Source organism: Tenrec ecaudatus, chromosome 6, assembly GCF_050624435.1.
Source record: "Tenrec ecaudatus isolate mTenEca1 chromosome 6, mTenEca1.hap1, whole genome shotgun sequence".
Taxonomy (NCBI): domain Eukaryota; kingdom Metazoa; phylum Chordata; class Mammalia; order Afrosoricida; family Tenrecidae; genus Tenrec; species Tenrec ecaudatus.
Genome location: NC_134535.1, coordinates 134749210 through 134776918, shown reverse-complemented (window position 1 = coordinate 134776918; position 27709 = coordinate 134749210). Strand labels below are relative to the sequence as shown.

The following is a 27709-nucleotide window of genomic DNA, read 5'->3' as shown; positions in this document are numbered from 1 at the left end:
GGACAGGAAGTGCGGCAGGAGGGTGGGCTTTGCTGGTGCTTTGGAGCCGGCTGTTGAGGGGACTCAGCAAACAGTCTACAGCTTCCGGAGCGGCTCAGAGGTAACTGGGGTGCCCTGGGACAGCTGAAGCGTGGCTGTGGACGTCTGGGGGGAGCACCACGCTTGTGCGTGGACAGTTGGGAAGTTGGGGCCCTGGGCCCTGGGCTTTGTTTACTTGCCCATCCCAGCCCACTGCCTTCGGACGGAGGCTTCCCCACAGTAGGCTTCTGGAAATGGCTGCAGGCCCAAGGACAAGTCCCGTGGTCTAGCTCTTTGTTCCTGATCTATAAACAAACTAGTTGGGATCCATTCTCACACACTCCCTTTTAGGAGTAACAGTTTGTGGAGAAAGAAGATGAGGTGGGTAGAGCAATGCACGTTGATAACGGGACATCTTTCCTTTTGCATGGGGGGGGGGGCTAGTTCTGACCTCTGTCCCGTGCATTTTTGTCTGGCGGGTCACAGAAAGTCCCTGTGTGTTGTGCCACACATGATCCTGGACCAGCGATCCGCTCCCCTTCGGTTTTCCTACCTGGGGTCCTGTAGAGGGAGGACTGCGTTGGAAATTTCTAAAGGTGTGGCCTGGGCCAGGCTTCACTGGAAAGGGATTGGCGCTGAGGCTGGGGGCAGGTCAGCGCCAGGCAGGTGGGAGGGGAGGTGGATGTCCTGCGAGGTCCAGGGATTTAAGATGAGGATGGACACTTCTTTAGTTGTAGCCTGAGGACAGACACAAAGACAGAATGAAGTTGGAGTCTCTGTTCAAAAGTTCAATTGTCTCCCAGTAACAGAAATGTGGGAGAAGGGAGACAATGGACAGTGTAAGATACAAAATAATAATACCAATATATAATTGATCACGGATTTGCAAGGGCAGGGAAAGGAAAAAAGAGGAGCTGATACCAAGGGCTCAAGTAGAAAATGTTTTGGGAATGATGATGGCAACATAGGTACAGATGTGCTTGATACAACTGATGTATGGAATGGGATGAGCAATAAGAGCCCCGAATAAAATGATTTTTTTAAAAAGTCCAATTCTCTGACGCTCAGGGTTTAAGCCTGACCACACTGTGAGGCTGAGTTAAATAATCATCTAGTCCCCCCAAATTCCCTCTCAACATGGAATTCACCTTAGAGTAACTGGACACCACAGCAGGAAGGAACCTGCCTAATAATCTAGTCCAACACCACCATCTCCCTGGACCTCTAGTGAGTTAGTATTGTTATTTAAATGAACTTAAATATTTTAAGAATTCAATTTAAATAACAGTAGTCGTGATATACTAGGTTTGATGTATTCAAACATGTCTTAAAGCGATATACTTCTCAGAGTAACTTATAGTCATTGGTAAACCAGCTAGAATCATCTCCTGCTTTCCTGGTGGTACACAGTTCATCCTGTTCCCCAGTGCAGAAACTGACGCCTGCATCTACCAAGTAACTTGCCCTACACCTCACAGTTAAATACAAATACCCTTCCCCAAATTTTTTTAAATAAAAAAATGTTTTAATCAATACTGATATAAATTTGGTATTATGAAATCTCCTAATTGAGTTTCCGTCCATTCTATACCATCTTTTTGCTTTGAAGCATATATTTCTAAGTATTCAGAAATAATCCCTAAGTGTCAAATAGATCATTGAGACTTCAAAACGCTCGTGAGTTGACTCCTATGGGCGGCGAGCCTGTTGACTAAAGCAGAACTCCTCTATCGGCTTACAAGCCAGGAGCATTTGCTGGGAGCAGAAAGCCTCACTCTCCCCCGCTGAGTGGCTATGGGTTTAAACTACCAACTTCTCAGTTAGCAGTCCAAGGCTTAGCCCACTCTGTCAGCAAGGGCCTTATAATTAGTATCCAAACTAAAAGGCAAACTCATTGCCGCCAGTCCACTCTGACTTAGAAGGCTCATAACAACCCTGTAGAGAAGAGTCGAACTATGCCAGTGGGCTGCAGGACTAGAGAGCCTCATCTTTCTCCCTTGGAGGAGCTGGTGGCTTCAAACTGCTGATCTTGTGATTGAGCGTCCAATGCATAACCCACTATGCCACAATGATCAAATGATCAATGATCAAAGCTTTTAGGGGGAAGAAATAATAGCCATGTTCTGAAATATCATTGGAATATTTCTTCCTATCTGTTTCTTCTTTTCCCTTCTTATGAAATACCTATTATTTGAGTGCTGGATTTTCTGGACCAACAATCCTGTTGGTCATTTTATTTTCTCCTACTTTTTAGGTGTTTTCTACAGTTCCATCTTTCAATATTTCTATTTTTGTGCGAGCAAAACTTGCTGTCTGAAAAGCTTCGTGATAAGGAGGCCTCATATCTGGAAATCTTCTACCTTTGTATACCTGGAAATCTTTTATCTGAGGTTTCAGAGGGAAAAATCCTGTTTGCTAATAATTTAGGAGAGAGGTGAGAACTCCGAAGTTAAATGTGTAAATCCCCACCTATCCACTACCACCACCCCCTTTTTTATTCAAGTCCCTTGGAGTCTCCATTTGATCCATGTCCTCCTCCAGGAATCCCCATGCTGGCAGCTGGCTCATCTGGGCGGGCGGCCCTGCTCGCTCTGCTGTTGGCCGTGGCTTTGTCCTGCGTTTGCTCAGCTGTGTCCATAGATGAGGCGCGGAAGAAGCTGCTTACTAGAGAGAAGATGATGCGGCTGGGGGGGCAGCTCCTGCTGCGGAAAGAAGAAGAAGCCGCCAACGGGAAACTCATGACGCTCAAAAAGGCCGAGATGAGCAAGGCCATGGAGACCCAGAAGTTCCCACCCAGCATGCACTTCTTCTGGGCCAAGGAACTCATTGAGGAAAGTGCAGTGTTCCACATCCTGAAGAAGATGCCCAAAGGTAGGGCTCCGGCGAGGGGCAGGCTGGGGGCCCTGGGATGACCTGGGGAAACTGGGGCTGCTGATGGAACGTCCCTCCTCCCTGTTCTAACTAAGGACAACATCTAAGGAAGTCCTCAGGGAGTAGCTGAGAATGCCACTCTGACCGCCCTGCTCCATTGTTCTCGCTGGCAAACCAGGAAGGAGTGTTTGATGGTCGCTGCTGGTTCACCCTGGAAACCAAAACCCTTGCTTCTGAGGGGATTCCGTTTCAGGGAGAGAGAGACAGAGGGAGAGATAGAGAGAGAGAGAGAATGAACTAGTGGGAGGCCGCTGGATAATACTGGTCTTCCCTAACAGAGCTGGAAAAGACAGTGTCCAGGGACCAGGGCACATGATTATTCTTTCCACATCTTCTCTTTTATCCCACTCTCCTATCCTTATTGTGAGACCAAGCTACCAACCAGGATATACTCTGATACAGTATAAACAGGTTTCCACGAATAGGAATTATAATCTTGGACTTATAGATAGCAGTTTACAGCTTACTTGTCCTTACCGCCTCTTATTTAGAAGTCATCGATAGAGATTAAAACTTTAAAAAATGGTTCAGTAGACTTTCTCCCTCCCGGCTGACTGGGAACATCAATCTTAGAGACATTAATCCTGAGACAGCGGCCGCAGCTCCGGGTACGGTTCCATGTCGGGCTAGGTGATGGTGGACCGAGGCGAGTGAAGGGAGTGTAAGAGAGGGAGGCCTGGCCTCTGAATGGAGAGCGAGAAGCTGATAGAGCCCCAGTTTGAACCCCCATCTTCTGATTCCACATGTGATCCTCTCCCAACCCACCCCTGGTTTCTGACTAACAAGGGCAGAAGATAAGGAAGTTCCACTCTTGGCTTGAACCCCCCAAACAGTGGCCGCATTGGGGAGACAATGACAAGAAATAAGTCAGGTCTTAGAGCTGGAGAAAGACGTGTTCTGTTGTTTCCCCCAGATGCACAGGCCCAGATAAAAAGCCTTATGCTTTCCACTGCTTCTCCAACCCTAGATTCGGGACTTCACCTCCTGAGCTCTCCTCCCCTTCTCCCCTTCCAGGGGCTGCCTTGCACCTCCATGACTTTGGCACAGTGGATGTGGACTGGCTGGTGAAAAATGTCACCTACAGGCCCCACTGCCATATCTGTTTCACTCCAAGGGGGACCCTGCTGTTCACCTTTGCCTACCCAACTCCCTCCAGCCTTAAGCAGGACTACTGTTCGAAATGGATTCTGCTGAAGAATTATAGAAGAAACCTGAAGAATGTCACTGAGTTTGACAACAGGTGAGTGGTGGTCCAGGTGTTGCACACCTGTCATGGGTAATGTGTAGCATGCAGGTGCGCCTCACTTGGAACAAATGCCTATGTAAAAATATTTTTAAAATTTTATTAGGGGCTCATACAACTCTTATCACAATCCATACATTATATAAAAATCTTGCCTTAAAGAAAATCGAGAGGTATTTTCTTTTCAATTTTATAGATAGATATTTTGCTTCACAAAAATGTCTAGGAATCTTTAAAAAACAATCTAGTACATTTTCTCTCTTTCTTTTTTATGTATAAGAAAGAGCTTTATATAAAAGAGTACTTGTATATTAAAGAAAACATCCCAGCCCAGTCCAGATCGAACCCATAAGTTCCGTATTAGCCCATAAGTCTGATACTAGTCCCTAAATCCCTCTTCAGACTCACACAGCCACCTGCAATGATGCAGAATGCAGGAAGATCACAGCCCAGTGCGTCCAAAATCTCGTAGATCCAATAGCAGTGGATCCATTTCCAGGGCTTTGACTGACATCAGCATGGCTCATAGACAGGAAGGTGAAGCAGAGCGAGGGGTCAGCCTCCAGTGAGCCATTTATCTTGGTTGCCACCCAATCAAGCTGCAACCTGACTGACAGCCTAAACTCTGCTCACATGTTCCTATGGGAGTCACGTTGGCATGAATAAAACCTATCACATCTTGCTATGTGACACTGAGTGGGTTCTCACTCACACACAGGGACCTATTGGCAACAGAATGGTCCTGAGCCCATTGTTGCAGCCTCTGGGTCCATTCCTATTGTTGACGGTCTTCTCTCCCTCCACCGACCTCCCCTTTAACAAGCATGATGCTCGCTTAATGAAAACACATCCAAAATGTGCGAGGTGAAGTCTCACCGTCCTCACTGCCAAGGAGCCATCGGACTGGACTGCCTCCTAAATAGATTGGTCGGGCTTCTGGCGGTCCACTCAATATGCAGTAATATTCACCAATGCCAAAGTTCAGAGGTGCCCACCCTTTTCTGCTCTGCCTAATTCACTGACCGGCTTTCACATACAGAGGACGCGATCAAAAATATCATGACTTGGCACTAATATGGAGAAGTACTTCATATAAGATTCGTGGTTTCTTGGATGATTAAAGTAGCAAATATTTTCTTTCTATTTTGACTTTTTAAAAAAAATACATTTTCTTTTTAATAAGTGTCTGCTGCGTGTTAAATCTTGCCCAGTCAGCAGTACTGTTACTGCACAGAACAAGATTTGTGTTGATGTCAGCGAGGCCCGAAGAAAGAAAATGCCCAGCTCCCAGCATGATGACAGTTCAGCATTCATCATTCACCACAGGGGCTGCAACAATAATCCATCTGGTAGACTGCATGACTTAAAAACACCATAAAACAACGTCTTAACAGGCTTGCATGGTAATGCTCTAACCAAACACCCAACCCCACTGCCATCAAGTCGATACAACTCAGAGCAGCCCTGTCTAGGAGTTCCAAGGCTGTAAATCTTTGTGGGAATGGCAACCTCATCTTTCTCCTGAGAACTGACTGGTGGGTTTGAACCACCAACCTTGCGATAGTCGCCCAACACTCACCTGACAGCACCACCAAGGCTCCTAGTAATAATAGGCAATATTATTATAAGTAATAATATATGATGTAATGTAAAGAAGACCAACATCCTCACAACTGGACCAATAGGTCACAGCCTAGTAAATGGAGAAAAGTGTGAAGTTCTCAATGATTTCGTCTCGCCTGGATCCACAATCAATGCTCATGGAAGCAGCAGTCGACAGAGCAAAAGACTCATTGCACTGGGTAAATCTGCTGCACCAGACCTCTTTAGACTTTTGAAAAGCAAGCAGGTGCCTTTGAAGACTACGGTGTGCCTAACTCTAGCCATGGTATTTGCCATCGCTTCCCGAGCATGTGAAAGTTGGAGACTGACTAAGAAAGACAGCAGAAGAATCTATGATTTGAATTGTGGTGGTGGTGCTGGGGAAGAACACTGACAGTACCAGGGACTGTGAAAAGAAAAATAATTCTGTCTTGGAAGAAGTACGGTCAGCATATTCCGTAGAGACAAAGATGATGAGACTCTGTCTCATGTACTTTGGACACGTTGTCAGCAAAGAGCAGTCTTTGGAGAGGGGCATCGTGCTTGGTCACGCAGAGGGGCAGGGAAAGAGGAAGACCCTCGGCGAGAGGGACTGACACAGTGGCTGCAACAATGGGCTCCGGCACAGGGACGATTGGGAGGATGGCGCAAACTGGGCCGTGTCCCCTTCTGTTGTGCACAGGGTCACTGTGAATTGGAACGGACTTGGTGGCCCTTAACAATTACAGAAATAGAATTCAATAATATCCGAAAGTAATCATGTTATTGTATGTGTATAGTAGTATGATAAGTAACAACTTATTTTAATTATAGAACAGTGTATTAGGTAGTCTCATGAAGTTATTAATCTTTGAATAATAACGTGAATAAGAAACGAAGCTCAACGCAGTAAAGGTGGCCACCCGAGGTCTCAGCTCATCAATGGATGTGGGCCTGGGCTGTGTGGCTCCACATACAAAATGATGGCCATTGTGCCACCCACAGAAGGTCCCTGGGTGGCTCAAATGGCTTCTGTTCAACCACTAACCTGTAGGTTGGCAGTTCAAAAGCACCCGGTGGTACCAAGGCAGAACAGCCTGCCTGGCAATCTGCTCTGCAGCGATGACAGCCAAGAGAATGTTACGCGTCATTCTTTAACACATGGGATCGGTGTGGGTCAGAATCCAGGCTATAGTCGTGGGTTTGGGTGTGGTCTTTTACCACCCAAGGGGAGCTTGGTCTCCATGTATGTACAGTGGTGTCAGATAGGCTACATAGATACAGGGAGAACTGGAGAACAAGGCTCTCCCTCTTAGTGAGTTCAAAACTAGAGTCTGCGGTGGCCTGGCCGCATGGTGGAGAGCTGGGATGTGGGGGCTAGCCAGCTCCCCACAACTAATCACGGGTTCAGTAAGCACAATTGTACGGTTAAAAAATATATATATAAAGATTATAATAAAGTCATAGGGAATAGGGAGAGATGGGAGAGAGTAAAATAAAGAAGTCAGACACATTTCATAGTAGCATGCTCACCTCCTGGATGGCCATGAACTCAACAGCCAGGTTCACGCACAGTGTAGGCAGAGAGGGCAGGCAGGGAGATTTATAGCTAACCCAGGCTTCTATATCTTTGGGGGCATGAATGCCCACTAATTACAGGTAAAGACATAGGTCACAGGAAGGGGTTGAACTATAGGCATAAGCGTAACAGGAAGCGGATGAGCTACGGATGTACATGTAACAGGAAGGGGAGGGACTAAGGGTATACTTGTGACAAGAAGGGCAGACCCTAGACTCAATATGGCGGCCTAACCTTGGTCACCGTTGAGTGGGCTTGACCTCCCAGGGCTCTCCTTCAGGGAAACAATCTACTACTATCCTTATCAGAAAGAAGCGGGCCCTACATAGCGTGGGACAGACTATAGAGTGATTGCTCTGGATCGCTGAACCTCTGACCGACTTTCGTTGACCTCTAAGTGTATCCTCATTTACCGTGTGTAGCAAGCAGCTGGGGGAGACAACTTGGGAGAAATCTTTCTGTATCCCACACCAGGGTGCCCCTCTTTGTCTTCTCCATCTCACCTCCCTGTGGCACTTCCTAGTTTGCTTCTGTGTGGGAGAGGCAAGGCCTGTAGAAGCCCTACAGGTGTCTGTATAGGGTGGCCTGACGTGACCTTCACATCTTCTTTATGTCCCGACAGTCTGATAAGGAATTTCACACTGGTGACCAAGAACCCCGAGCTGACTTACCAAGACCAATCTGCCATCTGGGCGAGGTTTGACTCCATCTTCCAAACCATCTCTGGCCTGGTCCATTACGCACCAGTCTTTAGAGACTACATCTCCCGCAGCCTGGAGGAGTTCTACCTGGACAACGTGATCTACCTGGAGCTTAGAGTCCTGTTGTTGCCGGTAAGCCCACCTCTCCCCCCTCCTCTGGCCAGTCTTCTCTCCCCTGCTCCGTGCTTGGCTTTCAGATCTCACCTTGTTGGTCCACAGAGTCCCGCCCCCCCCCGCCCCCACAGGTGCTGGTCAGAGGCCTGGTGCCCATGTGCTTATCCCTGGGCTCTCAGACAGATGGAGCTGGCTGGCCCAAGTGAAACTGTCCACAGAACCTTGTTGCCATTCATCTTTGCCTGGGATGCCCCTGGGGCCTTGGGCTCCCCAGTCTTGGACTCTTAAGAGTGCCTTCTTTCATTCCTCTGAGTCCCATCAGATGATGCTCTTGATCAGGAGATGGATGATGAATCTGGCCATGCCTCTAGCCCCCTCTACTGCGGTGGGTGAGCGCCTCAGGAGGGTCTTCCTTTGAAACAAGCCTGGTTACATTCTAACTCCAGTCTACGGGCAGTCTGTGTTGGGGCTGAATTGACGGCACCAGGTTTGGGTTGGGCAAAGCTGGTCACAGAAGTTGCGCAGAATTCATGTGCACAAGCAGGTTTCACACAAGGACATTGGTGGTTAGAGGTAGGTGAGTGGGTGGGGGTAGGGAGGGCCTTCTAGCAGAAGGCAAAGTGTGGTTGGCTGTTGGGCAGTGCGGGCTGGGACGCCTGCAGGGAGGATGGCTGCCTCCCTCCGACTCCCACTTCCCTTTTCCCAGCCTGGGCCCCTCTCTTTCTACCAGTGTCAGCATTGAGGCCTTGGAAGCTCCCCGCAGGAAGTCTGCCCGGGCTCTTCCTGCCGAGAGCCCCCCCCCCCCCGCCCCCGCCAGGCCACTTGCAGAGCTGCTTCCTGTCCGTTGAACTATGGAGCTTCCTCCCTAGTGGCCAGGCAAGCCATTCTGGCAGCCACCTTCACCCTGCTCTTCCTGAAGCACCCTCTCTGTGGTCCCCCGAGTAGTGGAATCACGTTGGGACTCAGGCAAGAAGGCGGAGCCACCCCCCACAGTGTACTCACACCACCCAACGTTAGAATTCAACCTTGCTTCTTCCTGCCCTTCTCCCTCCAAGCATCCCTTCTGTCCAGGGTTCTAAGTACTCACCAGGAGGGGGCTGGGGGCCGGAAGACCAAGAGACTAAGAAATGAACATTCTTGTAATATTTAAGACCCAGGGATGGGGTACAGTGTGAATAACAAAGAAGGGGCCAATATTACCTTTTGGAGATGCTCATGAAATCCTTCTCCGGGGTGGGGGTGGGGGGGTGGCAGGGGCGAGGGTGAACTATAAAAAACTGTATTCAAGTCAGCTTTTCCCCCCAGTGTGTTTTTGTTTAATGCTAGCCAGTGGATAAGGGAGTCGAGGAAAATGTTTTGAGGCTCACTGAAGGAGGGCCGTGCCATAGATGGGGCTGCTCCTGTCATTTAACTTCTGTGGGCTCTGGGAACTAGAAAATGAATCTATGGTCATGGTAAAGTCAGCTTTTTTATGCTTACCCACATACCTCTGTAAAATCAGGCAAATGTTTCAGGAAACAGTGGTATAGGAAATGACACTGCATTTTTAATGCTGGTTTTCACTTACACACTTTCCCGCCATCGTGTCAATTCTTCTGACACATGGCCGGAGAGGCAGCTTCCTCCAGGGGGCCGCTGGTAGGGCGGCTCTTGAAGGCCAGGGAGCAGGGCAGCGAGGAAACCACTGGGGAGCTTTGGGGTTCGCTAGGTCGGCGTGAGGCCTGCGGCTTTCACATTGAGCCTGGTGGGCATGCATTTGGGGAAGCTGATTTGGAGGGAGAGAGAGGCTGGAGCAAGGGTTTCCGGCTCCACCCCTTCCCCTTCTGCCGGGGCCCGAGTGACCAGGCCCGGCTGTGGGGCAGACACAGCGCGGGGACCCTGCGCGCCGCCTGTCCACGCGCCCCACGCCGCACCTTCACCCCAGCAGCACGCCTGCCTGGAAGGTGGGGCGAGGCCGAGGGGGATGGGCCTGACGATTTGTTCTGGCCTGACCCCCGAACAAAGGCTTCTAGCAGAGTAGAGCCGGTGCCTTAATGCCCCCATTAGCCAGAGTAGGGGAGCCATCAACACATTAACAACTAAAAACGGTCTTCCTTGGAATTCTTTTGCTGAGCCGCTTGAGCCCACCACCCCCCTTCCAGGCCGAGGGCCTAATTCAGAGCCCGGGGATGATGTTGATGGACTATCCCGGCTGCTCAGCCTCCTATTGTGTCCCTAATGCTCTAGAACAAAGGCTACTTGCCCGTGGCAACAGTTGCTGGGCGGGTCTTATCGCCAGGGCTCCAGCCCCTGCCCCCCACTGCCCGAATCTGAGGCCCTGGCTGGGTCCCTGCTAGTCTGTGGCGGGAGCTCTTCCCAGACCCGCAAGGATTAGCAACCGGAGACTGCCCGGCAAGCTTGAGGGAGTCTGCCTTCCGTCGGGGCAAAGCACGCCACCTTGATGGCCCTTCCCAGACGTTTTCCATGGATGCTGTCACTTCCTGTTTGACCAGCACCCCTGACTCCACCACCGCCACTGCCGCCTCCATCAACCGTCTCCACCGGCCCTACACCACCTTCACCACCTCCATCTCCATCTTCACCACCACCACCAGGACCTCCTCCACCTCCATCACCATCTCCATCTTCACCACTACCACCAGGACCTCCTCCTCCTCTACCTTCACCTCCACCACCACCACCTCCACCACCATCTCCACCTCCCCCACCTCCCCCACCTCCATCTCCATCTTCACCACCACCACCAGGACCTCCTCCACCTCCACCACCATCTCCACCTCCCCCACCTCCCCCACCTCCATCTCCATCTTCACCACTACCACCAGGACCTCCTCCACCTCCACTCTCTCTACCACCTCCCACTTACACCACCTCCCACCTCCACCACTACCACCACCTCCACCATCTCCACCTCCACCACCTCCACCTCCACCATGTCTACCACCACACCACAATTACCACCACCTCCCCCACCACATACTCATGCTTTTTCCGTGGATCCCAGCAGACACTTTATTGATAATCTCCCCAGACGTACAGCTAAAGTGTTTTCGGTGTTCACAGTGTTGTTTGGCAAAAACACTGACTGTTAGGCTGGGCCCTCTGGGCTGCTCCAGTCACACATGTGTTATAGTGTAACCGTGGGGTTTACTTGTCTACTGGACCCACAGCGTGAGGTGACGCCCAAGCCTGCTTGATGTCAGAATTCCGTGGGGAGTTTAAACACACCAGGTTCTCCCCCAGCGGTCCACCATCTCCCACACCCCATCCTGATCCAGGGTGCAGTGGTGCAGACTGAGACGTGAGACCTCCTGGGCCGTCTAGACTAGAGGATGGAGATGGGTGGGGTGGGTGGGCAGTGGGCAGAGGCTATTGGCCCTCTGCAGATGGCCCCCCCAAGCCAAACTCACTGCCGTTGAGCCAATGCCAAATTCTGAGTGATCCACAGGGCAGAACTGCCCCCTGAGAGTTTCTGACGCATCTTCCTCTCACTGAGCAGCTGCTGGTTTCAAACTGCTGATCTTGCAGATAGGGGCCCAACACACAACCACTACGCTACCAGAGCTCCCCCCTTGGATGGCCAGCCTCCTTTAAATACACTGTTGAGTGGGCTGCATTCTTCACCTTTTAAAAAAAATAATTTTATTGGGGGCTCTTACAGTTCTTATCACAATCCATCCATCCATTGAGTCAAACACAGTTGTACATATGTTGCCGTCATCATTTTCAAAACATTTTCTTTCTACTTGAGCCCTGGTATCAGCTCATTCCCCACCCACCCCCACTCCTCCCTTCCTTTCCTCATGAACCCTCGATAATTTATTAATATATATATATCATGTCTTACACCAAGCGCTGTCTCCCTTTACTCACTTTTCTGGGAGGGGGTTCATATGTCGATCCTTGTGAAGGCCTCAAACTGGCATCTAGGAGACAGTGAACGTGGGGCTCCGGGCGTGCCTCTGGCCCACTGCAGCGGCTCAGCTAGTGCTTGTGGAATGCAGGACACTCTAGCAGTGAGCGTGGGTTGCCTTCAACGCAGGGAAAACACCCGACCCAGTCGCTGTTGCCTTGGTTCTGATTCATGACCCCCATGTGTTTCCCGGGTCCCACGGGGTCCCACGGGCTTCCAGGCTGTGCGCTTTCCAGAGCAGGTCACCAGACGTTTGGTCTGCCTCACCTCGGGGTTAGGGGTAGAGTTCCTAATGGTTTCCATCACCCAAGACTCTGTAGAGTGCACTGACAATGAGATCTTAGAGTTGTAGAGCATGGTCTGATTGAGGCCATGGTGGGGGGGGCGGGGTAGGGGTGGGCAGGGTGTGGGTTACGCATTGAACTGCCAACCACCATGCCAACAATTTGAGGGGGCAGCTACCCTGTGGGAGAAAGATGAGGTTTTCCATTCTCTATAAAGATGTTCAGCTCTGGGATCCCAAAGCGGCAGTTCCACTCTGTCCTGTCGGGTGGCTATGGGTGGGAATTGACTCAATCACCTTGGGAGAAGCTAACTGTAAACCTTTGAACAAGTCTTTGCCCCTAAGTTTCCCTCCAGTTCCTTCCAGTATGAAAAAATGAAAGATTCCTTGATATCCTAGACAATGAAACGAACGTATCCATTTATGTAAGTCACATGTGGTTTGAGTAATTTCCCCCACAGATGTATAGTTTCTCAGTTAAACTACCATGAAACGTGGAGTTAGTCAAAATTGAATTCAATGTACTCTTCATTGAAGACTTACCAAATAGACAGAGCCACTGTGTCCCTGTACTTATAAATCATCAAATTCTGAATCGCCCACTCAACGTCCTAAGACGACTACAAGTTTTGAGGGTTTTTTGAGACCTGATGATGTGATAGATCTAGAATAACCAGGATAGTTATTATTAATAATAGCGATCACCTCCCAAACATGAACTCATTCGATCCATGCAACAGCCCTGTGAGGGAGGATTGATTTCAGACAGAGCCGATTTCCACCGGAGCCGGCCTCAAGAAGGCTCTCCAGAGGCTCCAGATTCGCTGCTTGTCTGTCCACACGCACTGGGGGTCTGTGTGGACTTGCACACCTGTCCCGACTCAGAAGGAGAGGTCTCCCACTCCTTCACAGGGGTGCTCTTGAGCCTTCAGAGCTGGTTCTCGGTGCCTCTGCCCAGCCTGCTGTTTCTTTTAGGGGGAGCCAGGGTCGCAGGGGACACCAGTAGACTAGGAAACGTCTCTGAATGTGGCTGCAGCGTTTGCAGCCCCATGGCCAGATTCCGACTTCCTGCTGCTCCATGCCATGGGAACCGGCAGTGGCGTCTGAGCCCTGGAAGGCAGGGGTCCTAGACTTCTGAGATAGCTCTGGATTGACAGGACTGATGGCTTGGCACCACTACCCGTGTGCAAGCCTTCACCCTACCCTGGATGCATCATTTGCATATCTCTGCATACTTGATTAACCAAACAGGATTCTCCTCTTTGGCATAATTATCACTTGTTGGATTTTTCCCCCCTTTTCTCTAAACACCACCCCAACAATGATCATCTATTCATCCATCTTCTGGAAATATGCCACGAGCAAACCTAGGTGGACAACACTGTTCTGAAACTACTGGTTATTTATGACGTGCCTGCCCTGGCTCAAGAGGGGGAAGATGGGGAGATAAAAAACTCCATGAACTTCACCTCAGGGCCCTCATAACCCCACTGGAGTAGCTGGGCAGGTGACTCGTCTATTTCAAGTAGCAAGGCTGGGTGGGGTTACAGTACATATTCATTCCTATCATTTTTGGCCCCAGGACCCCAAAATGTTGAGGATGCCAGAGAGCTTTAGTTTATAGCTACTGATACGTAGGGCATATGACACCCTGGTGGCGCTGTGGGCTAGGCATTTGTCTGCTAACCACAAGGTCGGCTGTTCAAACCCACCGTGGGAGAAAGATGAGTCTGCTCCTGTAAAGACTGAATTGCTATGAGGTGGCATTGACCCGATGGCAGTGGGTGTGTTTTGTCGTTGGCTTGTTTGGGAACCGTTTTTAAAGTGAAAAGATTTTTCCAAAAACACACGAGCACATGCTCCATGAACGGTGACAACTGTGACATCAGCACACGTCCTGCAGCTCCTGGACCACAGCAGACGACAGCGACAAGGGCCTTGGGTTTTGTCGGTCTCTGAACAAGTCTAAAGACCCACACGTCCTTAGGCCACACTGAGAAGCGCTCAGTGGAAGCAGAGGGGCCTCCTTCGGCAGGGAAGTTTGAAGGTTCTAGCCGAGTGTCTGGATGTTGGTTGAAGAGATAGGGCCTTTCCGAAGCAGGGAGCAGATCACCTGACTTTTGGTCTTCCACACCTCAGGGTTAGGAGTGGAGTTCTTAATGGTTTCTACCACCCAAGACTCCATGAAATGCATTGACAATGAGATTTATAGTTCTAAAGCAGCAGTTCTCAACCTGTGGGTCGTGACCCCTTTGGGGGTTGAATGACCCTTTCACAGGGTCACCCAATTCATAACCATAGCAAAATGACAGTGATGAAATAGCAACGAAAATAATTTTATGGTTGGGGGGGTCACCACCACATGAGGAACAGTATGAAAGGGTCGAGGCATGAGGAAGGTTGAGACCCACTGTTCTAGCTTATGGGCTGATGGAGGGCATGGGCGGGGTGGTGGGTTATGCGGTGAATGCTAACCACCTGGCCAGCAATCCGAGGGGGCAGCTACCCCGTGGGAGAAAGATGAGGTTTTAAGTTCTCATCATCCTAAGACAACTATAATTTTGAGTTGAACAGGAAAAACTCATTTAATAATAGGCGGTCCCGATCCTCTGGCTCACCCTGTGAAAGGTCCTGCCTGGCAGCCTTCCTGTTCGGTCATTCTGAGCATGTTCTGCGCAGACCAAGCCATCAGACAAGCTCTTGCCCCTAATGGAGCCCAGGGTCTGAGGGGTGGAGGCAAGGAGGAGGGCCCTAGTCAGCTTGCTGAGGGTGGAGGTGGGGGGCCAGGAAAGGGGGAGTGTGTGAGGTGCCAGGCTTTGTCTGCTGTCTGCTCAGCCCACTTGCCCCAACCCAGGCAGCACAGCCCTGGGAGATCAGGCAGCTCCGAGGGCTTGGGAAAGGGGAGAAGCTACGGAGACACCCACAGAGTGTAGGGTGACCCTGGTGGAGGTGACCTGGGAGTGCGCCAAGACACAGCAGGAGAGTAGTGGGTCAGGGAGAGGGCTCAAAGCCACCTTCTGCTCCTCAAAAGGAAGATGAGGCTGCAGCTCCTGTAAGATTTGCAGCCTTGGAAGCCCTCAGGAACAGTTCTGTTCTGTCCTGTAGGATCACTCAGGAGTCTGGCTCCCTCAAGTGGGGGGTGGGGTGTTATTTCTTATAGAAACCTGAATGGTAACATGATAGTGGAAGAGGAGGAGAGTAAAGGAAAGAGAGGCAAGAACTAGAAGGTAGAAGACATTTATAAAGGCATAAATATAGGCATGTGTATATGTAAATATATTAATATTTAATAGGGATATAGTTCTATGTACATATAGTTATATGCCAAGTATCAAGGTAGCAGACAGGCATTGAGCCTCTACTTAAGACTTCCCTCAACGCAAGAACACTTTGTTCTAACAACCTGGGATTCTGTGAGGCTCACCTTCCCAACATGATCTCTGAAAACAGAATGGGTGCATAAGTAAATGTGGTAAAAGCTGATGGTGCCTGGCTATTAGAAGATATACCATCTGGGGTTTTAACAAGAGGCTTGACCTTTCTGGCACTGATGACCTCCCCTGCGATCACGCGTCTCGCAAAGGGTCTCCTTCATCCCTCTTCCAAAGAGGAGGAGAGCAAACATAAGAAGAAGTGCCTGGTGCAGAGCCCCAATTCCTACTTCATGGCTGTCAAATGTCCAGGCTGCTATAAAATCACCCCCGTCTTCAGCCATGCACAAACCGTAGTTTTGTGTATTGGCTGCTCTACTGTCCTCTGTCAGCCTGCAGGAGGGAAAGCCAGGCTCACAGAAGGATGCTCCTTCAGACGGAAGCAGCACTAAAAGACCCTGAGTTGAGATGAGTGGGAAGCCATTCTAATCCACCCATTTTGGATATAAACAAATAAGAGGCTTGAAGATAAACAGGCAGCTCTAGCAGGGAAGCAACAAAGCCCACATGGAAGAAGCACACCAGCCTGTGTGATCAGGAGGTGTCCACAGGATCAGGTATCAGGCATTAGAAGACCCCAACCAAATAATCATTTCAATGCGAACGAGGGAAGTTGGAGTGGCGACCCAATGCACATCTGCAATCGGAAGAGTCCCAAGGAAAGGACCAGGCAGCCAAGGTGCAGCATAGCACTGACGAAACATACGACTTTCCTCTAGTTCTTTAATGTTTCCTTCCCCCACAATCATGACCCCAGTTCTACCTTACAAATACAGCTAAACCGGAGCATGGGCACTGGTACAGGTAAGAGCTCTTGACACATGGGATCCAGGACAGATAAAGCCTTCAGGAACAGTCATGACAGTAGTGACACCGTGAGGGTAGGCAGAAGATGGGGGGGAAGGGGGGGGCCACTCACCATGAGTGACGTATTAGTGCCCCCCCCCACTCCCTGGGGAGGACCAACAGAAACGCGGGTGAAGGGAGACAGCAGTGTAAGATATAAAAATAATTTATAATTTATCAAGGGGTCATGAGGGTGGAAGGGTGGTGGAGGGAGGGGGGAAAAGAGCTGATACCAAGGGCTCAAGTGGAAAGGAAATGTTTTGAAAAGGATGCTGGCAACACAGGTACAGATGTGTCTGACCACTGGATGGATGGGTTGTGATAAGAGCTATAAGCGCCCCAATGAAGTGGCTGATACAAAAGAAGCCACGCACAGCATGGTGGTTAAGGGCACTGTTTGGACTGAGGAGAGACATAAAGGGAAAGGCCAAGAAACCCAGTCGTTCCCCCACTCTGCTCTGCTACATGGCGGCGGGCGGCGGGGGAGCAGGCGGTCCTCAGGGTCCAAATCAACTTAACAGCCACGGGTGTCCGTGCACCGAGCACCGTTCTAGGTCGGTGAGGGGCCCAGAAATGAACACGACAGACAGACAGACAGACACCCTGCCTCGGACATGCATCCTGTGGGTGGGTTAGGGCTTCCCATAAAGCATCCTAGATTGAGCAGGGAAAGCATAAAGCCCGCCTGGCCTTAGGGACTACGGGCAGTTGGGAAAGTTCTCCCCCTGCCCTGACGTCGGTTCCCCCCACCCCCTGCCTTCCTCACAGGTGTACGAGCTAAACGGGAAGACCCACGACCAAGAGTGGAGCGTGAGGGCGTACCAGGAAGCCGCCGAGCAATTTGCCAAGGACCATCCTGAGTTCGTGGGACTCAAACTCATCTACTCAGACCACAGGTGGGAGTGTGGGATGCAGGTGCAGGACAGGCTGAGAAGGCAGAGGAGGGGAGGGGGGCGCGGTCGGAGGCAGTCAACTTGCTAGCAGGCAGCCATGGTTTGGTGTGCATGTGCATCTGAAGACAGGGCTGACCGCCTTCCCCAGGCGCGTTCAGAAAGGTTTACAGGCTTTAGCTGCCTCCTTAGCTCACCCCGTGAAACTCGTTTCTCATGAACATGTCTGGAGACGATGGGCAGTAGCAGTCAAATGGGGTCACTCCAGATGGGGCAAGGGGGGGCGGTGTGCATCCCGGGCGGCAGGGCCTCCAGTCACTAGTGGCTTTGTGCAGCGAGGAGTCCCTGGTGGTGAGAACAGCAGCTCCAGACTGCTAACCCATGCCAACCCACTCACGCACACTTAGACTTGGCGATCTGCTCCCAGGGGGTCACACCACGGAAAGCCCAGGATGCAGCTGTACTTTCTACACAGGGGTGGGGGAAGGGGGTCGCCACGGAGTCAGAATGGAATCCCCAGAAACTGATTTTCCGTTTGGCTTGGTTTTCCCTGCAGCCTCCCTGGCCCTCCTTGACTCCTCTCCTGTCCTTGTGGGGACCTAGGGCTCTGCAGGAGTGGGACCCTGTCCTGGTGTTCTCACCGGCCCAGGAGGGAGCTTGCAGGAGGGGGGTCTAGCTGGTGCCACCTCCAGCTCCATGGCACCGGTTGCCACCTCCAGGGCTTGGGGCAGAGGGGGAGCTGTGCGGGCTGGGCACAGGACAGGGGACAGTCCCCACAGAATTGAGCAGAGATCTTCCTCCGTCCTGTCATGGAGTCTTGCCCACCGTTTGTCCTGTGGTGCTTTTGTATTGCCCCCTGTTCTGGACCTGGGAGGGCAGAGAGGGTGTCCAAGGAAGGTGAGACAGCTAGCTCCGTTCTGTGGCTCTGGAGGCCACTTTGCCGAGTGACCTGTGGCCTTTCACAGGTGTCTACTGAACAGGACCCACTTCCAGGACCCCAGGACCCTTTGAGGGCGGCAGGGAAAGGCCATGTTGCTTTATCCACATGGGGGCTGACGGAGCCAGGGTCCTAGATAGGGTTGGACTACAGAGGAATTTCTCACCCACAGTCACTTAAAGGGACCACCATAGGCTGGCGGCCGGCCGGGCGGGGCATGCCCACAGTGGTGTGGAACGTTTGGGGGATGGGCAAGCCCAGTGCCAGGAGGGAACTGCTCCCTGCCCCTCGCTCGCTGGCGTAACCCTTGGCCTGCTCGCTCTCTGCTTCTCTCTCTCTCAGAACCAAGGACCCAGCTCTCATCAAAGCATCTGTCCGAATGGCCATGGAGCTTCGCAGGGCCTTCCCCAACATGGTGGCAGGGTTTGACCTGGTAACCGGGCTCTGGGCTCTGGACTCTGTGCACAGGAAGGGCCCAGAGGGGGGCAGCTCTCCATGAAGGGGGCGTGGGTTCTGGGAAGCTCAGGGCTCACCACCTCTAGGAGCCTGCAGGGCAGCCAGCCACGGGAGCGAGGAGGGCAGAAAGGGCTGGAGGCAAAGGGGCAGGCAAGTTCTAGAATCAGGAAGGAATTTGGGGAGTTGGGACAATAAATCAGGGGGCGTTCTCCCTTCCCTTGCCTTCTGACCCCTTTTCTAGCCCAAAATGCCCACCTATGTCTGACTCCGAAAGTCACACCTTCCCCGCTCCTGAAATACCCAGAGGGGTCATGCCAGGGGGCAAGACTTGAGATCAAGCAAAAATGAAACTCAAAGCAAAGCCCACTGCTGGCAAAGTGGTCCCTCTTTCTTCTTCATCCCATTTCTGCCTCACTTGTGACCATTTTGATGGTAATATATGACAGCCCAGTGCCCCATCCCCCACCCCCACCAAAAAAACCCAAACCCAAACCAAAAACACTGCCATCAAGTCAATGTTGAGTCATAGTGACTCTTTCTGGAAACAGTAGAATTGTTCCTTCAAAAAGCATGTGGAGGAGCGGAATAAGACCTTGGAAATTTCCCAGGAAATTTCGAAGCCCCCTTGAATACGTGACCTAAAAGCTGTCACTTGAACTGTTGTTAAGTGTTCGGCGCAGTGACATTAATTACGGTCACGATGTTATGTACCCCCCCCCAAAGGTGACCTCCCAAACCTTCCTCATCATCCCACACAGCAACTCACTACACAATCTCCCTCCCTGCCCGCCTATTCTTGAAGCTGCCCACCCAGGGCTGCTGCTGCTGCTGCGGGAAGTTGATGGTTCAACCCCAGCAGCCTCTCCCTGGGAGACAGGTGAGGCTGTCTGTTGCCTTTGAAGAGTAACAGGCTCAGAAACCATGGAGCAGTCTGTCCTCTGGGTTGCTATGAATTGGAATCGATTTGGTGGCAATGGGTTTGGTACTTAAGCTCCAGCCTTCCAACCAACCGGAGCATGAGGGCGTAGGTATGGGGAATCACTTGCCATTCATTTGGGCGCAGGCGGACCTCCTGGGAGCCTGGTGCATGCTCAACGGAGAAAGGGACCAAGGTCCTCCAGCTCCTGTTTCGCTTCGTGTGGTTCTGACCCAGGCTGCAGTGGAGTTAGAACATAGAGGGTCTACCTTGTGAAATGGCCCGAGCCAGAGCATCAATGGGCAAGGACTCACCGCGCACCACGTTGGCGGGCCATAGGTGCAAGGGGCCCATTTGCAAACACTTAAGTTCCTTTCCAGTCTACCCTCCATCCAGCTCTATTGAGTATCCATGCTTGTTTTATTCTACAGATACATCCTTCACTTCCACCCCATACCTGCCTACTTCTATCAGCCACAATTGGGCTTCTGTTGGAGGCATGCTGTTTATCCAGATGGCCTGGTGGTGTGAGGTGTTGAGCTGCTAACCAAAAGGTTGGGGGTTCAAACCCACCCGCCTCTCCAAGGAACAGAGCTAAGGCTGTCTGCTTCTGGAAAGATCTGCAGCCTCGGAAACTCAAAGAATCCCTTTCACTCTGTCCTTACAGGGTCACTAGGAGTCCAAATGGATTTGATGGCATTATTGGTTTTGTTTGTTTTTTGGGGGGAGGTCAGAGACAGCCCTATCCCCAGCACAGAGTTTCAGAGCCCTGGGGATATGTGTGGCTTCATCTGAAAAAGCAAGATTTTAGTTCAAGTTGCTTTTCTTGTGAACAGCCGAGCTCTAAGTGGCAAGAAGGACCCCCAGGTGGTGAATGGCTGAGCTGCACCTGGCTCCTCCTGGCCCCCGACTCCTGGTTGATGTGGTGTTGGTGCTCTCTGCCCCCTACTGTCCTAGTCTCTGTGTAGGGTGCTCTGATGGTGTGATGGGGTATGCATTGGGCTGTAAACCACGTGGTCAGTGTTCGAACCCACCAGCTGCCCCGAAGGAGAAAGATGAGGCTGTCTGCTCTCGTAAAGACTGAGTCTTGGAAACCCATAGGAGGCAGTTCGACCCTGTTCTATGGGGTTGCTATGAGTCGGAATTGACTCAATGGCAGTGAGTTTATCTTGGTTTTTTTTTTTGGTGTGTGTCTCATCATCTTTCTACTTCTCTGTCTCTCTGCTCTGCCTCTCTTTGTATCCCTCCTTCTGCCTCTGTTGCTTCCTCTCTCCATCTTTCCTTCTTCCATCTGTCTCCCCACTGTCTACCTGCAACCCCTGCAAGGAGCTCAGGAGGGCAGCAAAGGTGACCAGAGAAGACCAGGTGTGAGGGCCAGGAGCTGAGAAGATAGCAAGGCTGTGAAGAAGGGAGGGATGCTTTGGGAGCAAGGTTTTACTTTCGTCTTGTTCCCAACTCTGCTACTGGTCATTCTTAACGGGCAGTGTGGCAAGCTGTCTGGCAGGGCACCCAGGGCACGCCTCAGCCAAATGGGATACCTGCCCAGCAGGCACCCCAAGTCCCCTCCTCTCTGTCCTGCAGGTGGGACACGAGGACACTGGGCACACCCTGTCTGACTACCAGGAGGCTTTGCTGATCCCAAGCCTGGAAGGCGTTCAACTACCATACTTTTTACACGCTGGCGAGACGGGTGAGCCGACCGCCTTGGGAGACAAGCAGGTGCTACACACAGAGGGCTGGCAGGATAATTGGGCAGCAGTCATAAGACCACACTATGGTGGCCTCTGATTGTTTGATTTCCCAGTTGTCACCATGTCGGCTCCAATGCAGGGCAACCCCGCCCGTGTCACAGCAGAACTGTGGCCCCGAGGTGTTCAGGGGCCGCGCTGCAGAAGTAGATGGCCAGCCCACCCACCTTTCTTCCAGTGTGCTTCTGGGTGGACTCACCCTTCCGACCTTGGGGGGAGCAGCGGAGTGTGTTCAGGTTTCTATTTTGAGGGCTTTGATGGCGCAATGCTTAGGGGCTGTGGACGAAACGTTGGCAGTGCGGATGCAAAGAGAGACAGACCAGCGCGCCCCCTTAACGAGTCGCAGCCTTGGGCGCACTGTGGGGCAGTTCCACTCCCTCCTAACGAGTGGCCGTGCGTCCAAAGCGACTGGACACTGGGCTTCATACCCATGATCTCGTTTCTTCTGAACAGCGGCTCCGAGACAAAGGAATAAGCAGGACAATAATAGTGACTCCTCAGGAAGTGCCTTGTGTGGATCGGGCACTGAGCGTACTCTATTGCTAATTCTCACCCCAGTTCTGCTCCGAGACGGTTCGATCCCCACGTGGTGGATGAAGAGCCCAAGGCCCCTGGGTCACTGTTTCAGTGTTCAAGGGCTAGTCAGTGGTACCGGCTCAGTGGGAACCGCTTCTGATCCTCCCCATGCCAAAGCGAGTGGGTAGACCTGGAGCCACAGGCCTTCCAGAGTCACACCGTGGTAAGTGGTGGAAGAGAGACAGGAATTAGCCTGCTCTGTGGTCTGAGGGGTCTGGCCACCACTCATCAGTGCTAAGACCCTGCTGCAGCAGCTCTGCCTGTCGCTATTCCTTCTGAACTGCCATTAGCCAGCCACTTCTGGGTTCCCACGGTGCACCCTGTGGTCTCGGCCATCGTCCTGTACCTAAATGGTGTCAACCCTCTAGAAACAGGACAGCAATTTGGGGAAAGGCTGTTCGAAGGGAAACCTAGACTAGAAGACAGGTCCCTGCCCCTCCCACCCTGGCATCCCTCAGAGAGCCTAGGGTACCGGTCACCCTCTGAAGACCACGGCGAGAGGCAGAGAGCAGTGGGAAGCTTGTGCTTCACAACCAGCCTGGAACCTCGGTGCGTTAGGCCATCTCTCGGGACTCATGTGCATGAATTCCCTTTCCTGACATTTAAGGCAATTTAGATCCAATTTAGATCAACGTCTGCTCTAGGAGCTTTCAAGAATTGCTTGGGGGTGGGACGTTGGTGGGGGTCAAGCTGGAAAGATCCTACTCACCTGTGTGGAATCATTACAGAGCAGTATGAAACTGTGTAATGTGGAACTAATCAAATTCCAGGGTGCATGGTCCTAAGAGAGGACTTGAGTATTTAATCCATGGGCTGTAATTCATTGTGTCCCAACAGAAAATGTCCTTATTTATTTTCAAGCGAGAAGCAATCTTTAAAAAGAAAATACTAGACCAAGAAACCAGAGAGTCTACCTAATAATATGCAGACCCTCACCAGCAAGAGCAACGTTAGGTTTTGCTTCTAACAGAAAAAGAGAACTTTCCAAATTTCACATGAGGCTCAGTTAAGATGTGTTTGGCTGCAGAAATAGGTCTATTTATTTTTGGTAGACAGGTTTATGACAGGGTCATTTATTATCTCACATAGCAAGCAATATCTGCTTCCCTCCGTGAGCGGGTGAGGTTGCCCCATTTGGGAATGACCACATCATAGCCCCTGGTGGGTGTCCCCTGATTAGGGAGCAATCTCCAAAAGTTCCCCAGCAGAACACCTCACAGGTCAGGGCTAAGTTCGCCATAGCTGCAAGGGAGGCGGGAAATACCCTTGAAAGAAGACCCTGCCTGCAAGGATGGCCGGTGTGTAGACAGCACTGTGACCTCCGACCGGATCATGTCCCAAGGTGTAGACAGCACTGTGCCCTCAGACCGGATCATGTCCCAAGGTGTAGACAGCATGGTGATCTCAGACTGAACCATGTCCCAAGGTGTAGACAGCACTGTGCCCTCAGACTGAACCATGTCCCAAGGTGTAGACAGCACTGTGCCCTCAGACCGGACATGTCCCAAGGGTACTAGCAAGTAGATTAAGTCAATCCATAATTATACTGACTTTGTGTGTAACAGAACTTGCGAAGCAAAAACCCTAAGTCTAAGATCCCCAGAACATTGCTGAGGGAATACACAAAGGAGGGCGAAAGAAGATGGGACTTGAGCCTGGTTTGGAAACTGGGTCGGACAGACCAGGGCTTAAAGCCCAGTCTGTTTGTTTTCCTTCGTTTTAAGCTTTATGGACAGAGAATTCACATATCATACAATTCAAAGGTCTAAACGTATTTTTTAACAGTTGTGCCATCACTGCCGCCATCCATTTTAGCGAAACTCAGTTTTCTCCTTCCAAGTGGAATGTTCGCAGCCCATTTATAAAGCCAGACTTATAATTTTCTCCATGGTTCCTTCTCTCCCCCCCCACACACCAGAGGAATATCATGTTTCTTTAGCATTATTGTAAGAGAAAATCAGATCGACTGCGTATGTGCATATCCACAGTATGCATATAGATTTGATGTTAGCATCTCTTCCTTTTCTTGCTGGGGTGGGACACGGAGCTTCTGTTTATGGGTCCGATACGTTTCTACTGAAGGCTATCTCTCCATGCTCAGATTGGCGGGGGACTTCCATAGACAACAATCTTTTGGATGCCCTGATACTGAACTCCACCAGGATTGGACATGGATTTGCCTTGAGCAAACACCCAGCCGTCCTGGAAGACTTACGGCAAAGGGACATACCCATAGAAGTCTGCCCCATTTCCAACCAGGTAGGTGGGCTCCCTGGTGCTGATACAATATGACCTTTGCCCCCAGCCTCAACCTCTGCCCTGTTTCCCAAGCTTTTTTTCTTGTATGGTTTCTCTCTACATAACGTTTATGTTTTCTATATTCCTCAAGTTTCTCACTCCCATTCATAAAGATTTTTTTTAATACCAAATCCAAAACCCACTGCCATCGAGTCAATTCTGACCCGACTCATCAGGACCTAGGGTTCCCGAGGTCGTAACTCTTAATGGGAGGAAATAGTCTCATCTTTCTTCAGAGGAACGTCTGGTGCGTTTGAACCACTGACCTTGCCTTCAGCAGTCTAAGGTTTCCTAAAGATTTTTAGGACTGGCCTATTGTCTAAGTCACTTATAAGGATGCGGCGGCAGTGGAGAGCCACGGGTGGGATGGAACTTTGGCCTAAGCTGGGGGCAAGGCTAAAGGGACGTTGACAAAGGCCGTTGAAGTGAGAAGAAAGGGAGATATCTTAGATCCTGTGAGCAGCTATCTGTTTAGCTCTTCTGAGCAGGACCAAGAAAGAAGCAAACCACAAGTGTGCGGTGATGGTGACACTAGAAACCATCAGGAAGTGCGTGAAGAACGCATCGACTTTCCTGGTGTCAGGAGTCATCCCGACATTCAGACCAGTGATGGGCCTAAGGAAGTAGCCGATGAAGCTCCACGTCTCATCTCCCTTGGCATAACCCCTTTTCAAGATCCAAGTTCATCTTTCTCCCTTCTCTGCTCTTGGACAGGTTCTGAAGCTGGTGAGTGACCTGCGAAACCACCCTGCGGTTGCTCTCCTGGCCACTGGGCACCCGATGGTGATCAGTTCTGATGACCCAGCCTTCTTTGGTGCCAAAGGCTTGAGCTATGATTTCTATGAGGTCTTCATGGGCATCGGGGGCATGGATACTGACCTGAGGACGCTCAAGCAGCTGGCCATCAATTCTTTCAAGTGAGCATCCTTGTGTATTTCCCATGCCTCCCTCCTCCCCCTGTCATGTCCTTTTTCTGCTTGAGGTATATATATATATCTCCACAGAAGTTAACAGAAGAATAAGATATATATATATATATATATATATTTCCATAGAAGTTAACAGAAGAATAAGATATATATATATATATAAATCCACAGACGTTAACAGAAGAATTAGTTATATATATATATGTTAACAGAAGAATAAGCATATATATATCTCCACAGAAGTTAACAGAAGAATTAGTTATAGATATATAATTTATTTAGGGTAGAAGACTGGCTGTTCACTTTGCCCTCCCGTGAACATCTGAGACCTTGTCCCAGTCCCTGTCTTAATCCCCTCCCTTCCCCCGGAGCTGACCTGGACTCTCCTTCTCCTGCAGGTACAGTGCCCTGTTACCTTCTGAGAGGAAGAATGCTCTGTGGATCTGGGAGAAAGAATGGAATAAGTTCATAGATGATCTGGCCAAGAAGTGAGCAGACAGCCACTCCCCAGCTGTTCATGGCCCCCTGGCCCTGACCACCAGAAACACTTGACGCACTGACCAGACTTACCTTTTGGAAATGGTCTTTCCTCTCGAACTGAGTGACATCAGCCATCTCGGATTTTCCCCTTTCCCGGGCCACTGCTTCGAGATCCCTTCCCCACGTCTCCCTCCTCTGTCTCATCTCTGAGCCGGCCTTCCTCAGAGTCCGTCTGCAGTTTCTTCTCTGCTGTGCTCTAGCTCCATGCGCCTTCCCTTCACAGTCCGACCCATTCCCACGCTCGCAAATGCCAGTGATGTGCGGATGCTTTCCGATGTCTGGACCTCAGACACCTACTGTGAGTGATTCTGAACTCCGGCCTTCTTTCTGTCAAACGGACTCCTTTCCTGTCCTTCCTTTCACAGTAATTGGCACCTCTCTGCACTCCAGTCAGTTGGCCAAGGCCAACATTTCCAGAGAAAGGCTTGACACTACTTCCGTCCCTGCTCCCCACTTCCAGTGCATCATGAAATCCAGTGGGATCTACCTTCCGAATCCAGTTCTGTTTCTACTGCTCTGTGGAATCCGAACCATTATCACTCCTTGCCTCAGCTACTGCGGTGCCCTTCGACCCCATCTCCCTCTGTATTCTTTTGTCCCTCTGGTTGATTTTTTTCCACCGGGCAAAGTGATTTTTTTTTTTAACAACTCAGGTGAAATTCACATAATTAACCATGTTGAAGTATGCAATTCAGTGGCATTCAAGACATTCATAATATATGATCACCAACCCTGTAAAATGACTTTTTTTTTACTTTTTAAAAATTAAATTAAATTGGGTTCCTTCACTGCTTCTGATCCAATGCACTTAAAATCGCATGTCTCCACAGGGTTTGTGGCCCCGGCTTACTCTGCCATCTTCCCATCTTCCCTTGGCGTCTCGTCTCTGTGATCCGGAGCGCTGGTCTTTTGTGCCTCGCCTGTACAAGCTCTACCTCACTGTTCCCCACTCGCTCTGCCTGAAGTGCTCTTTCTTCTCCCTTTTGCCTACCTCCTTACATCTGTTTGCTTGTTAGGCTTCAGCGTTTATGCTCCTGTCTCAGAAAGGTTTTCCTGACCCCCCGTTAGACTCTTGGCACCTCCTTCTTTCCCTTCATGCTGCTTATCATGACGTATGTATCCCTTTCCATGTCCACCGTCTCCCCTCCCCCCAGCAGACTGTGAGCCCCATGTGGGTAGGCACTAAACATGTATGTCGTTCACATCATGAACCTGAAGCAGTGCCCCACTCCTAGTTAATATTCAGCTAAAAACAAACAAACACACACAACTTCCTGAAGGACCACTTGTGTTCTGTGTCCGCTCAGCTAGTTGCCGAGGCAGGAAGGCGCAGAGGGAGAGTGTCCCCAAATAAACGACCTCATGCGTTTACAGTCTTCAGGCTCCTAGTCTAGAAGCCCAGGTGGTTGGGCTGCGATCCACGTGGTTGGCTGTTCGAAACCACCAGCAGCTCTATGGGAGAAAGACTGGACTTTCTACTCCCATAAGCAGTTCCAGTCTCGGGCACCCACAGGGCATCCCTGTGGCTCAGCAATGACTCCATGGCTAGGAGTTTGCTTTGGTTCCTAGTCTGGTCTGGGGGAGAAGGAAGGCAAGAAGCTAGCCCTGTCCTTCTGCTAAAGGAGCTATAGGAGAATCAGAGAACTCCTTACAGGTTCCAAGTGGAATCTGATGTCTTCCCATCCCCCCCACCTCACCTACACTCCAGGCAGCAGCCAGCACTCGCTCAGTGTCATGCTACTAGGAAGAACTAGAGGCCCTCCACACAGGCTGGGGACA

The 27709-nt window shown here is 50.8% G+C and overlaps 1 protein-coding gene across 1 annotated transcript; it reads left to right on the top strand.

Annotated features, from left to right (window-relative positions):
* On the top strand, nt 1-27207 carry ADA2 (adenosine deaminase 2). Its single transcript, XM_075553158.1, has 10 exons — nt 1-100; nt 2560-2889; nt 3964-4189; nt 7975-8185; nt 17409-17536; nt 18810-18900; nt 21421-21529; nt 24265-24422; nt 25176-25378; nt 25789-27207. Exons 2-10 carry the CDS (start codon nt 2568-2570, stop codon nt 25880-25882), a joined length of 1542 nt encoding a protein of 513 aa, XP_075409273.1. The 5' UTR covers nt 1-100; nt 2560-2567; the 3' UTR covers nt 25883-27207.
* Nucleotides 27208-27709: the final 502 nt, after the last annotated feature.